This window comes from Antrostomus carolinensis, unplaced genomic scaffold (genome assembly GCF_000700745.2).
Source record: "Antrostomus carolinensis isolate BGI_N321 unplaced genomic scaffold, ASM70074v2 scaffold8078, whole genome shotgun sequence".
Classification (NCBI taxonomy): Eukaryota; Metazoa; Chordata; class Aves; order Caprimulgiformes; family Caprimulgidae; genus Antrostomus; species Antrostomus carolinensis.
Genome location: NW_010330836.1, coordinates 370 through 13,571, shown reverse-complemented (window position 1 = coordinate 13,571; position 13,202 = coordinate 370). Strand labels below are relative to the sequence as shown.

The 13,202-nt window shown below is 45.5% G+C and overlaps 1 protein-coding gene across 1 annotated transcript; it reads right to left on the bottom strand.

Moving 5' to 3' along the window:
- Positions 1-276: 276 nt before the first annotated feature.
- On the bottom strand, positions 277-12,905 carry LOC104528879 (interleukin-13 receptor subunit alpha-2). The gene is made up of 9 exons (XM_010173024.2): positions 12,800-12,905; positions 9,126-9,277; positions 6,779-6,932; positions 6,185-6,305; positions 4,195-4,379; positions 2,933-3,090; positions 1,942-2,086; positions 1,197-1,299; positions 277-319 (listed from the first exon to the last, which is right to left on the bottom strand). Exons 1-9 carry the CDS (start codon positions 12,879-12,881, stop codon positions 277-279), a joined length of 1,143 nt encoding a protein of 380 aa, XP_010171326.1. The 5' UTR covers positions 12,882-12,905.
- Between the last annotated feature and the right edge of the window lie 297 nt (positions 12,906-13,202).

Genomic DNA, 13,202 nt, shown 5'->3' with positions numbered 1-13,202 from the left:
ACCAACGTGTTCTATTTTTCATGGCAGTTTTCACTGCCTCCTTTTCCTCCCTCGTCCTGTTACCAGAAACAGCTTGCTCCAGAGTCAGTTTGAAACTCCTCCAATGTTTTGCTGGGCCCGTTTAGGACTTGAATTGCAACAACCAGCCTTGCAAAAGGCAGCAGGTAGGGAAGACCCACATGGGCTGTAGAAAGCTCAGGGCTTCTCAGCTGTCCTTGGGATGATGTTCTAAGAGCAGTCCATCGAACACAAGCGGTACAGCAGTTGCAAGCAGAGTTAGCATCCCACCGATGCATGCAATGGCTTTCCTGCTGGGGATCTGAAATGGGCACAGACTGTTATTCCCAGAGACAGCTGGGGACACACTACAGCATCCCCGTCACACATCGACGCATCCCAGTGGCAATGCGGGAAGCATTTGCTTTACACAGTTTTCTTGCTAGCATCTACACTTTGTTCAAATCTCACAAACCAAAACATATGAAAGGGGGATACAAAACAAAGATGAAGGAGTGTGTGTGTCAGACTCCATACATTCAATTACCAAATAGGTGTTAGTTCACCTCTGACAACACAAAGGTATTTCTATAGCCACTTCTCCCTCATCAGTGATGCCTTAAAAGCCATATTAGAAAAGCTACCCACTTGCTTACGCTGTATGGCCATAAGGCAAACATAATAGTTTTCAGTAGCAGGGGATCAGTTCTCTCTAAATGATCCTTCAGAAAATATCATCAGTACCAATAATCTGGATATGGACAAAATCATCCACTGTGTCTGCTTTCCCCATGTGCCATCATTGATATGAATGCAAACAACTGGGATGGGGCCCTAGCCCATAAAAAATGGCATTTCTTTAACAGAACCAGTACAAATCTCTGCTGCCTGAGTGGTTTGGGACAAGGTAATGGCAATATTTATGCTGCTGTGCATGCAAGTAACTTTGCTGCATTTAACAGAAAAAGTCTAGGCTCATATGAGCAGGATTTGGGTCTCTGCTGTGAGTTTGTGGGTTCATATCAGAAACAGCCACACTTACTAGGTTGTTTCCTGAAAATAAACTGTTGTTTGGTGTCCAGTCTTAGAGCATCTATTAATGTCTGGCTCTTAGTATTTAACATGTTGTTTCATTTATAACTGTAGTCTGAGACACCCACATAAATCACATTGCATGGACAGGCTACCTTGGTGCTTACCTCTTCTTGCACTGGCCAATCAACATAAATATCATGAGGCTACTTGACAAACTCAGAACGACTGGAATGATGATAAATGACTGCTTGTCCTCTTTTCTGGACGCTGCAAAGATAAATGGCAGCAAATAAGAAAATGATAGCTTCCAGAATGGGTCATACTACCTCTTACAAAGCTTGGGCTCAGATGCAAACCCAATGCGTCCAGGTTTGTTACCCTACATTTATTTTTTATTTATTGCAGATATATGGCAGGTATATGTTACTGCATAGGGTAACACTCCAGTGTAACATAAATCATGCATATATATGTAGCCACAGCTATGTGCCTCTTCCCTGCCTTCTGCATCTTGAAGGAGAGCCAGTGCACATGGGATCAGACCTATAGAGCCTACGGGGTGCGAAGGAGCTGATCCATGGTGTGGGGCAGCCAGGAGGATGCCCTGCAGAGAGACTCCAAGTGCCACGTGCCCTCTATTGCAGTCACTCCTCCATCACAACTGCCCCCACGTAGCAGTGAAAGGTGCTGGTGCAGAAGCATCAATATTTTGGGGCTTGCCTGCTAAGTGCACTGGAGATGCAAAGCTGTGGAAGTGGCTGTGCTGGAGTAGGTTGAGGGTGTAACTAAACCAGGATCCCACCTCCAGTGCTGGACACCAGCAGATGCCCATGGCAGCCATCAGCGCTTGGTCTCAAAGTGGCTTTATAAAGGATGTAAAAGAAACACTTGAAACTTTGGGTTCCATACCAGAGAAACACTCCTGTGTCCACTCACTCCAGAAGCCCTGGTCAGCGCAGAAAATATTTGTTCTCCCCCTGACACGAACACATGAAATGCGGCTTTGATTTGCTCTGGAAATTGTTAAAGTGGTCTCCATTTGTGTTGACACAGACTGAGAAAAAAAAACAGAGAGAATGAATGTCAAGGAATTGCGTGCAGCTACCAGTAACTCTCTGGCATGGCCTGATGTTTCTGAACAGGCTCTGCAAACCTTTGGATTATGTTTTGGCAGTTTTAAATTATTTCATAATAGTTTTGGACCAGCTAATGCCAATAAGATTATTATAGAAATTATTCTACTGAAAATACATAGATTCTGAGGAGCACCATCAGGTATGTTGCCATTTATGCCTGTTAATTTATGGAATCTTTCATTAAATTAGGTAAAACAAATCATGTGTAGAATATGGCAATTAAAAAAAAAAAAAAAGTCCTTCAGATATCCCTTATGATTAATTAGTTTTTGCCATTTTTTTGCTATCAAAACTGCACCTAGATAATGCACAAGGAAAAAGCACTGTGCATAAAAGATGTGTTGTGTCCCAGGCCACTTATTTGGAGAGATTAGAATTCTAGTTTCATTGGACCGAGTTGTGGCACCATATTGAGGAAAGCAAACCACAACAAACTTTAAATTTCCACTATGTTGGGTTTCTGAGATAACAGGCAGGAGGCCTGAGAAAGCGATTGCTCAAAGACTCACACTGGGATCGGTTACTGCTGAAGCAAACACTGCGCCTGGAGGTCAGGGCGTTAAGTGGGAACATGTGCAATGGACCATCCGGCACCATTTTCCACCAGTAGCACCAGCTGATGTCTCTGCACAGTCCATGCACAAGGTAGCTAACATGCTGTCCACAACTCAGTGCAAACCCCGATTTTCCAGTGTGCCTCCAGCCATCAGGCAGGGCTCCCCCACCCCTTCCCCTCCCTGCCACATGGTAGGTGTTGCCCCTACCATCCAGGCAGCCTTGGCCTTCCCCTGATCTTCTGCCAGCTGAACCTCGTACTCCAGGCACTGGGGTGGTGTTTCACCACCCGGCGGGCTCCATGCCACGTGGAGCTCCTCAGATGCAGACATGGAAACTGCCAGCTGCTTCGGGGGCGAGGGCTTTGCTGGGTGGGGACACAAAAAGAGAGAAGGTCAGGAGGTGCCATCAAATAGCTCTTGGTGGGAAAGGCTTCACTGCCAACCTCTGCCCCTTTTCCCTGTTGCTGGGATTTCTTTTCCTCGAATTGCTACCAGCCACGATGCTGCAGGAGCAGGATGTCACTGAGGTTGGGTTGTTTGTTTTAACTTGACACGTGGGCAGGGCTAGGTCCTTGCTTTGGGCTGTGGTGCAAGGGTTTTGAAACGCTGAGGTGTGAGCATGGTGCTTGGCATGTTTCCCCTTGCTGCACTGCGAGGACAGCCCCAGCCCCTGCAGTGACACACCACTACAGTGTTGGCCTGACACGCTCTGCATCCCAGGAGAGGCTCTGGTTTATGTCAGATGCCCAAAGCCACACATGAAGCACATGGCAGCACTAATTAAATCCAGAAATCCTGCTTATTAGACCAGTGGCTTAACTGGAGGACCAGCTATTTATCCTCCTGACATTTGCATGTGGGTAAATGCATCAGCATGGTAAGTGCCCATAATAAAGAGTGAGTACATGTATCAGGTTATTCATCATGCTGTGCTTTGTTTCCTTTCCCTGTCTCTGATGGATTTGAAATCCACCTTTGCTCTGGCAGACCCCATCACACCTCACACTCAATTCTCCCCAGCCTTTAGCTTAGTTGGAACAGCAAAGCCTAATGAGCTCTCCTGTGTTTGCAATAGCAGAGAAGCAGTTTCAATTCCAGTAGGAATAAATGAAGCCAACTCTGTAGTGGTGCTGCTAGAGCCAAAAAAGCCATAGCTGCTCTGCTATCTACCCAGCAGACCATTTAAGTCCCAAGTTGTCCAACTGCAGAGCACAGCACTTGGGAGGCACCCACTGACCCTCCAGGGTAGGTGCTGAGTGGTGTTGTTCACCTGCGGACACTGCTGGAACCTAAGTCTGGTATGGCACATGCCACAGCCCCTTCTCCAGGGGGAAATCCCACCCAGACACACTGCAGCCACCCATCTACAAGAGCAAACATTTTTCTAAGCCCCCTCATGCGAGATGTGAGTCGGGTGCGTGGTGGCCACATGTGTCCCCAAAGCCCTGCTGCTTTCCTGCCAGTGTTACCTAGGTTGTGGAGGCGAAGGGTGACGTACAAGGGCCGTAGCAGAGTGGCTGCCGCTGAACCATTGACACAAATGCTCAGATCCTTATATTCTGCCTGGCTTAGATTTTGCAACATGCAACCAATGTTTATACCATGGTCCTGAATATAGTCATCACACTGCGCTGCGTGGTCCAGCCCCTCGTACCTAGTGGTGTGTTAGGAAAACAGAAAGAAAGAAGTAATGAAAACAATGGCAGTTATTGCTTGGGTACAGTTTTTTTCCTTTTTTTAAGATTTAAGATTTTAAAATTTTAAGATTTTAAATTTTTTTTTAAGGCTTTACCTAAGCCTTGAGTATCGCCTAGATCCTACCCACCCTTTGCCTTTTGCAAGTGATCCAAAGCACAGTGTCATGCATTGGTCACCTGGATTCCTGCTATGGGAAAAATGTGGGGAGGAGAAAAAAAACAAATTAACATGTATTGATGGCTTCCCAGGTTGGTTTGTAGGCTGTGTCAGCCTCTCCCCAAGCCCATTCCTGGAGCAAAAGAGGCCTCATGAGGTGCCACTGAGTGAATGGAGCCAGGGCAGGATCAGGATCTGGCCTCTTCTCACAGAGACACCCATCCTCCCACGGGGCACTTACGGCACCATCAGCCACCAACTCTGGAATTGCAGGAAGGTCTCCTCTCAAGCCAAAATGCAGCAGTTCGTGGCAGGTGATATGTGCCACGAAGATAATGAGTATTAATGAGCTCCTACAGCTGACTGGGCATAGGTGCCATGAATCTACATGGGCATATAATGCATGGCATCTACCTAAACCCCAAAGTTTACCTGCTGGCTCCATCCTGGAAATACTAAGTAGTGTTTCACATTACCTTTTAAGACTTCTGCTGGGTTAGTGCCCTTGAGGCAAGGCTGAATCCAGCCCCTGTACTCTAGACCTAATGAAAATCTCCCTTGCATATTATGTTTGGGGGAAAAACTTCATGTGGTAATGCTATAAAAATTAACTCACAGGGATCAAAGGATGCCATGGCTGTATTCCCACCCACTCTCATTCTACAACAGGACCCAGATCCAAGTGCCTGGGTTTTGTTATAGGCAGTTAAATAGAGGTGGGTTTGTTGAGTTATTTTGTGTTTTGTTTTGGGGTTTTTTTGATAACAAATAATGTATTTCCATGGTTTCCTTCAAGCAGATCTTTGTAGTTAGCAAAATGGTTTTATATCAGTGTTTCTGCTTTGAAGACTATTTCCAAGAGCTATGTGGAAACTATTTTTAAAAAGCAGCTATAGTTTTCTACATGTAGCCCAAAGGCATGAAACCCCATGATTTCCTAACCAGTCATCCACAGTATCATAGGAACTGAAGCACAAATACAGCATTTGTTTTGTCCAAACCCACTAAGCCTAGCTTTGTTTTTCTTGCAGAACAGAATCATTAGGCAGCAGTTTGAAAGAAACAACTGAGAAACATGCATTATTACTACCTTTTGGCAGCATGTTTGCTTGTATGAGATGTGTTAAGGCTATGAAAATATATTTGAAGAGTAAAACTGTTAGTTGCCAGGAAGCTCTGCTCTATGTATAGGGTTGACTGAGCTTGATTTTTCTGCTGAATTCTATACCATAAAGATATATGCCCTGTGATCAAGGGAAATATGCAGCCAGAGTGATGCAGGTACATTCAGCAGAGGGAAAGCACAAGCTTTGTGAGGGACAACATGCAGAAAGCACTCCACAGGGGTGAATAAAAGGGAAAGGAGGAAGGGAGAAGGCACTCTCTGTAGGAGGTCAGCACAAGCCTGATTTTAAGGAAGGAAGCAGGGATTTGGTATTTCCTTGCCAGAAGGCACGTGTTGCTTGGAGTATTACTTCTGCTAATTCTGAGTGGATCTTGTAATAGCATTGCCAGCCATAAAAGCATATTTGTCGTGGCATTTGAGTACACTGAGAGGTTCACTTGATTGTTGCCTGGATGTTTTTCTATTTTGCTTATACATACCAATAATATAGTCCATAAAGTACGCCACGAGGAGCAAGGAGACCTGGTTGCCAAGTGCACTTGAGGTATTCCCAGTCATGATAGATGCAGTGGAAATTCTGAACCTCTGATTCCAGTTTTCCTGTCAAATGAGAAGCCAATAACCACTATTTAGCAACGTACCAGTCAGGCCCAGCAGAAATATCATTTTACATCTTTGAACAATTATGTGCTGCAGTTGAAAAACAGAAAAAAAGGACAATAAAAGAATGCCAGTCACCATTATTAGATAGTTTTGCTGCCAAGTGCTCCGTTTCCTATAAAAGCCAGTTCACTGTACTTAAGAGCAGAAAGATGCATAACTGACCATTTCATTCAGCAGTGGAGCTCGTGCAGGGCAACCCAGCAGAGCTGGGGTATGGGCAAAGGGAAATGAGCCCCAAGTATCCAGTAACCATAACCACAGCCAGTGGAAGCAGAGATGCTCTGGTGTCTTATACCTCAACAAGTCCTGCAATGGCTTATCCGTCCAGCAACCCTCAGGCCAGCAGTGGTTCATGCAACAGGCACATGCAAAGTGCAAAACTGCACGAGGTACCGAGGGCTGCTCCTAACCTTGCAATGGGACCTGGAAGGTGGCATAAATCCAGTCGCTTTGCACCTCCATATCATCGGTACACCGTCCGTCCAGCAGTGTCTGTACCTTCACCTCAGCAGTCCTGCTGAGGTCAAATCCAACTCTGAATTTTAGCTTCCTAGTAAAAATAACCTGGTTGAAAGACAGACTTTGTCAGGACCTCTTTTGTCGCTAAGTCAGCTGCAGAATCAGTTACCATTGCTCCTGCTCTGGCGGCGAGTAGGCTTATTTGTGTGCTTTAATGTTTCTTTACATTTCTGTCCTGCTTCTCCTGCCCAGTGCTTCTCCAGCACTCTTGTACCAGCTGCTCTGCCCAGCCTCCCTGGCTTTGAGACTCTCCACCCCACAGGACACCAGCAATAATGAGACACAGGAGATGATGGTTCAAGGGATCCTCAAAAGCCAGGAGCACCAGGCAGGGTCTGATGAGAACACCACAGTAAATCCAGATAAAAGGCACTTGTTTATGATGTGAGATAATTAGAAACAGAAGGAACAACGAGTCTTGTGATTTGAGGGTTCCCATGGGAAACACAACCACACCCTGCAAGGATGGAGCAGCAGCCAGGCAGCGCCTCATGGGCTCACCACCTCATGCCACTGGGCTTAGCCCTTTGTGGGACTTTTTGAACACCTCTCTGAAGGTTTTTCTTTTTTTTTTTCTTTTTTTTTTCCCTCAGACTTTCTCCCCCTCACTTTATGCAAGGGAAAAATAAGTTGGCAAGAGTTACAACAAATAACGAGAGAGAGAAGGTGTCACGTTAGCCCAAGCAGGACTGAAGTAACGTGCTGTAAAACCCATACATGTGTTGCAGCGCGAATTGCAGTGGCCCAGCCCACAGTCAGGCTTTTTGCCAGCAGACTCAGAGTGTAAGAGCCGTGTTGAGCCATGTGTTTCTAACAGTCATCGATGACTCTTGCTTCCGCTGATGTCCCACGGATATTTTTCAGACTGACTCTTCTTCATGACCTTATCTGGGGTCAAGGTTTTGGCAAGGTACCAGATGTTATTTTGTTCTACTTTTTAGGTCTGCCTTGTATAAGACACTTCTATTACTTGTGATCTAGGGAATTCTGATGTGTTTTTTAAAACTGCCTTTTTTTTTTTTCCTTTCTGCTTTTTAAATGCCTGTTAAAATCATCATCTGCACAGCTGCACACTGCTTCAAGGCTGGGAGTGGATGTGCAGCATGACTTGTGTCAGGTCAAAGAGCCCCTTTCCATGCCCTCGCAATTGCAATCCATAGCTGAAATAGCGTGGGAGGCACCGTGCTCTTCCACCTCTGCAAGATCCCATGGGATGGATAGTTGGGCCAAAACCTGTTTGTGTGTTGGCTGAGCGCAGCCTGGCAGCCTTGGCTTTCTTGCCTCGGGCAGATGAAGTGGATGACCAGCTTGTGCAGGACATGTGGAAACCATTCACAGCAAGGAGCTGGGGCCCATAGCACTGCTAAACCAATGTGATCACGCCTTCTCTCTCTCCCTGGTCCCTTGAGCTGGCAAGCTCTCTAGCACTCCTGCTTTAGGATTGTGAAAAAAACCCCAAAAACCCAAAAAACCCCCTCCTTTTCTTTCCAGACACCAATCTGTGTTTTGTGTTGTTGGGAGACATCCTCAGTGTAGTTTTCATGTGCTACTCAGTACCTTGTACCAACCAAACAGCCTACTGCTGGGTTTCTCCTCTTTCCACTCCATTTACCTTCCTAGCCCTGCAGCAGCTTTAATCTTCTAAGCACTCCCAAAATATATTCCTACAACCCTTCCTGTACTGTCCCTGCCTGCTATTGCCCTGCTACTCGTCAACGAGAGAAGACCAGCAATTTTATCATAGAGCTGAGTTAGACTCAACCATATCTAAAAGACAAAAGTAAATGGTAATTAGAAGCACCCTTCTGGATAAAGGGAATGTTGGCGCATTAGGGTAATTAATTACATTTAATCTTTTATTCATTCACCACTTTGCATCCCTAGGGATCTGTTGACACTGAGTTTGAGTTCAAGACCCGTAAAGACTTTCTAAAAAGCGTAGTGCCTTTTACAATGAGGAATGCTACTAGATACTATCGGATTATTTTTGGCAGCAGGCACCACACCCTCTGACAGAAATAGCCCCTTCTCTGACTGCTGCTGCTGTTACATTTCGAAACACATTCCCATCTGGCAAAAGTTTCAAACCACTGGAATAGTCCAGCTTTTTCATGGAAAGCTGAAGCTACCACTTTGCTACCACTCCTCCTTGAAATGCAAACAAAAACCCATGCAGGAACTAAAGGCAGAACAATTGCCTGGATTTAAGAGGATTAAATTGTGCTTTCTCTTTCTTACCTTCCAGTCTCTGTCACCAGTGTTGCGATATTCAAACTTGTATTTTACTGTGCATTCATTGAAGGTTTGTATATTGGGTGGAGGTTTCCACTCTATATCGAGAGAGCCCAAGAGTCCAGGATCAGTGATCTGAAGGTCTTGTGGGGGAGCAACTACATTGAAAACAAAGTGGGGGAGGGGGGGATGGTAAAACAGTGACGATGTAAAGAAAACAACGACAAAAAATTAATAAAATTTGATGAGAGTACAAATGCAGCTGTTGGATGTGGAGGGAAGCACTGCTGGTCCAGGTCCAGCCCTGGCTATTTAACAGCCTGTTCTCAACAAACATGCACAAGCTCTACTCCTTCCTACCCCGCAAAAGACAGTTTTGGCTGAGAAAGACAGTTCAGAGAAAACACTCAAGGACCATTGAAAGGCACAAAGAATGCCACGTCTTTGACACTCTTTTTTTTAAGATGTTATAAGCAAAACTACTGTCCTGGGATGACTTTTCAAGTCCAAGTACAGGACTTCCGTTTAACTCATGTTCTTTACTGACTGTAAGATAAGTATCCTTGCAAACATTGTGTTCAGCATGTACACCAACACAGGATGACAGCATGCTGTCAGGGAAATTTATATTTCTTAACCATAACAGACACAAAACACCCATATTGCTTTAAATATTCCTTTCAAGTATATTAAAGATTAATGAAAAACCAAGACAAAAACCATATAGAAGCATAAAAGCAGAGAGTTAAAATAATTGTTATTTTGGACAGCGATCAGCTATAGAAATACATGCTCTTACAGCCAATCTGGCTTTTATTAAGCTATTGTAAGGTGCTGCCGTATGTTAATAAATCAGCATATATTATGGATGAATTCCATACTAAGACGTGCTTCCTATAAGCCCTGCTCTGTATGGGGCTGTCATTCACATGATGAAAGCTGTTTGGCCATTCAGTTTTACTAGTTCAAATGAAGTTAATTTTTGCAACATCTAAGATAATTTTTTCTGCTGTCTAGAGGTGAGGTTATCCATTTGGGTTTCTGCATGTTCACTGCATGATACACTTTTTCCATGGTGATTTGGAACCCATCTCCTGGCAGTGTCAGTCCAGCATTGTCACCACTGAATCTGGCCTCCAGGTCACTGGCTTCTCTTGCAGGTTTTTCATGTCTTTGTCAGGATTTACACCATTTTTTTTCCTTTTACTTTTTAAAATAAATCCATCATGAAAGCAGATCCTGAGAATATCTTTTAGTGGAAGACTGTGATATAAATCAGACTTTAATGTGGTCCTTGGAAAGTTTGCAGAGAACGTTATTGAAGGATTTATTTCTTCTAAGGAAACTCTCGCAAATGAAACACACTGCAGGCAGCAGTTTTAAGATCCCACTTTTCCCAGCCTGTAAAGTTCCACGGGAGATTTGTTGTTACATTAGATGGCAAAATAGGATATCATGGCAATGTATTTATGGAGGTGCTGGGGCAAGGAACGATAGACTATAATAATTTGGAGAAAAAGTAGGTTTTCTGTATTTTTCTCTGTAACAAGTAAAACACTCTCCCTCCCACCATCTGGGAGTCCCATGAATGCACCCAATAGTTCAGAGGGTGGTGGTGGGCTTGTTCCAGCTCCAGGGGCCATGGGGCATGGCCCTGCATGAGCAATATCTTGTATTCAGCAGCCCCATGTTCCTGCAGGAGGTGAGGGTCTCACGTCGCTACGCTACAACAGGCACAGATTTCCCAGCACGGGCGGAGGAGGAGGGATGGGGGTATGGGCATCTCTGCCTGTGCAAACAGTACCCAAGCTGGGCTCTTGGTGAGCATCAGAGGCAGGAGCAGGGCGAGGTGAGGGCATCTCACCCACCTCCTGGGTCTTTGCAAACATGCAAAGGCTCCAGGAAAGGGAGAAGCAACGCAGGGACAGCAAGTCTGCAGGAACGGCGCTTGGAGAGCTGAAGCTTCTAAAAAATGAATGAGAACCTCATCAAAAAAGGCATTAATAGCCACGCCAAGGAGGGAGGGGGAATAAAGCGAAGGGGTGTTCCTCCCACCGGCCAGTCCAGGCTGAGAGCCCACCAGGCCCAGCGCGAGGGAGGGCTTCCACATCACCATGTCCTAGAGTTGAACCCTGTTCCAGTGGCTGGCACGTGTAATTTCCATAGTAGGGTGGCCAAGGAGGAAATCTGCTGGCAGGGCTGTGAGCTGGACTCTCCTGTGCTCAGGAAGCTCCTCCTGAGTGGATTAATGCTGAGCCTTGCAGCTGTGCAAAGCTAAAAGCTACTAGCCTTTGTCATGAGCCTGGTGATAAACTGTCAACAGAAGATTAGATTGCTAAAAAATGGAATTTCTGACTGGAAACGATAACACTCTGAAATTTGTTTTGATCCTGAGCTTAAACAAAACTAATATTTTTTCAAAACACTTGCAACTGTAAGTAGAAATTCTTGCAAAATAATTTTTTACTGCATTTCAGAGGGAATGGAAAATCTTTCTGGGATGTGGCTCGTGTTCTGGGATTTGATTGTTTTTTAAATGTCAGCACTGCCTTTTGCAGTTTCTCATTTTCAATATATTACGTGACAAACCACTCTACTCACACCATTCATACAGAACAGAGGACTAGTAATACTCTATTTTCTTATCCAGGCTTGAAGGAAAACTGAATGTTTCTTTTAAAAAAAAGAAAACCCCGACAACTTCTCTACCAGATTTGCATGGTGCTGAGTCAGGTAACAATGTGGTGGGTAGATGGCTGCAGTCCTCTGGGCCACCAGATCCTGGTGCCCTGCACACTCGCTCCAACATCACAGCTTTGAGGACGAACCGCCCGCTCATCCCCAGCTTTCTCCCACTGCCTCGCCCCACGCCACGCGGTGCTTTAGGTGGTGCAAGCAGCAGCAGGATTTTGCAATTTTTCTGCCTGTTTTGCTACTGGAAAACCATCAGCCTGCCAAGTGTCCCCATATCTTCTGTGTCTGCACTTCTCTGTGCTGGTGGTGCAGGTGACTTTCATGTTTTGAGAAGCCTATTTTTAAAGGCAAAGCTGCTTTGCTTGGCACGGCAGCGGCGTGTTTGTGGGCAGCTTTCCCGCCGTGCTTGCTGGCAGGACAGGGAGCCTCTCAGTGCTCTCCTGGCCAAGTTTTCACCTCTCCACTGTACACCAGCTGCACGGGGGCCACACTTGCCCGCTGTCTCTCTGAAGAAATCAAGCTTTTGGGTGCAGGGTCCCAGCTACAGGAGGCCAAAAGGGCTGGGGCTGGCGGGTGCTGTGCAGCAAAGAGGTGCTCAAGGCTTTGAAGCAAAGGGTGCTGGAATGATAGCTTGCAGAGCAATATTGTTTTGGAAGAAAGTATTGTTCTCAAATTATGAATAAGTTCAGGAGCATGTATGTATCCAAGTAGTATTTATCTTTCATAACTCTAAAACAAACAATATCTTCTCTGTGCACCAAAGGCAGCTTCTGCTCTTTTTGAAGTTACTCAGAAAAATATCCACTAAACACACAATATATTTACACAATTGGTTACAGGGTTATAAATCAACCACTCGCTGTAACACACACACACACACACACACACACAAGAGAAGCTTCAGCTGAAGCACTAACTTCACAAAGGGCCCGCGTTAATGTCAAGCACACGTTAGGCAGCGACACGAATGGCACGCTTGGCTTTACCTGCGGTCTGGGAGGAGGAGGAGGAGGCCACGCAGCTCCACACCAGTGCCACGGAGAGAGCGTAAAGCCACTGGAGAGCCATTCAGAGATGGGACGTCAGGGATTCTGCTGGAAGGTGTGTGTTGTCAGCAAAGTGGTCCTGCAAGGAGGCTGGAGAAATAAAGAGGAGTTGAAAGGCTTCAGTGCATCGGTGGGACCCTGGTGTTCCCTCTGCAGGATGAGCACTGACAACAAGCACCTTTTTACTCATTTACCGAGTCTGATTAATCATTTCCCAGAGGACTTTTATTTGTAACTTTTGAGGATGGCAACACACGGATGACTTTGGCTTCATTTGAAATACTTTCTGGCTAGCTAAGCACATTCTCTGAAGGCGCGTCAGCCTGTACTTCAGTCACCAAGC

What these genes read in the sequence shown, in the direction of transcription:
- LOC104528879 (XM_010173024.2), bottom strand. Translation starts at nt 12,881, where the DNA reads ATGGCTCTCCAGTGGCTTTACGCTCTCTCCGTGGCACTGGTGTGGAGC. An exon ending in CCTTCGCCTCCACAACCTAG is followed by an intron (nt 3,091 to 4,194) that starts GTAACACTGGCA and finishes GTCCCCACCCAG; the next exon opens with CAAAGCCCTCGCCCCCGAAG. An exon ending in GACACAGGAGTGTTTCTCTG is followed by an intron (nt 1,300 to 1,941) that starts GTATGGAACCCA and finishes TTATCTTTGCAG; the next exon opens with CGTCCAGAAAAGAGGACAAG.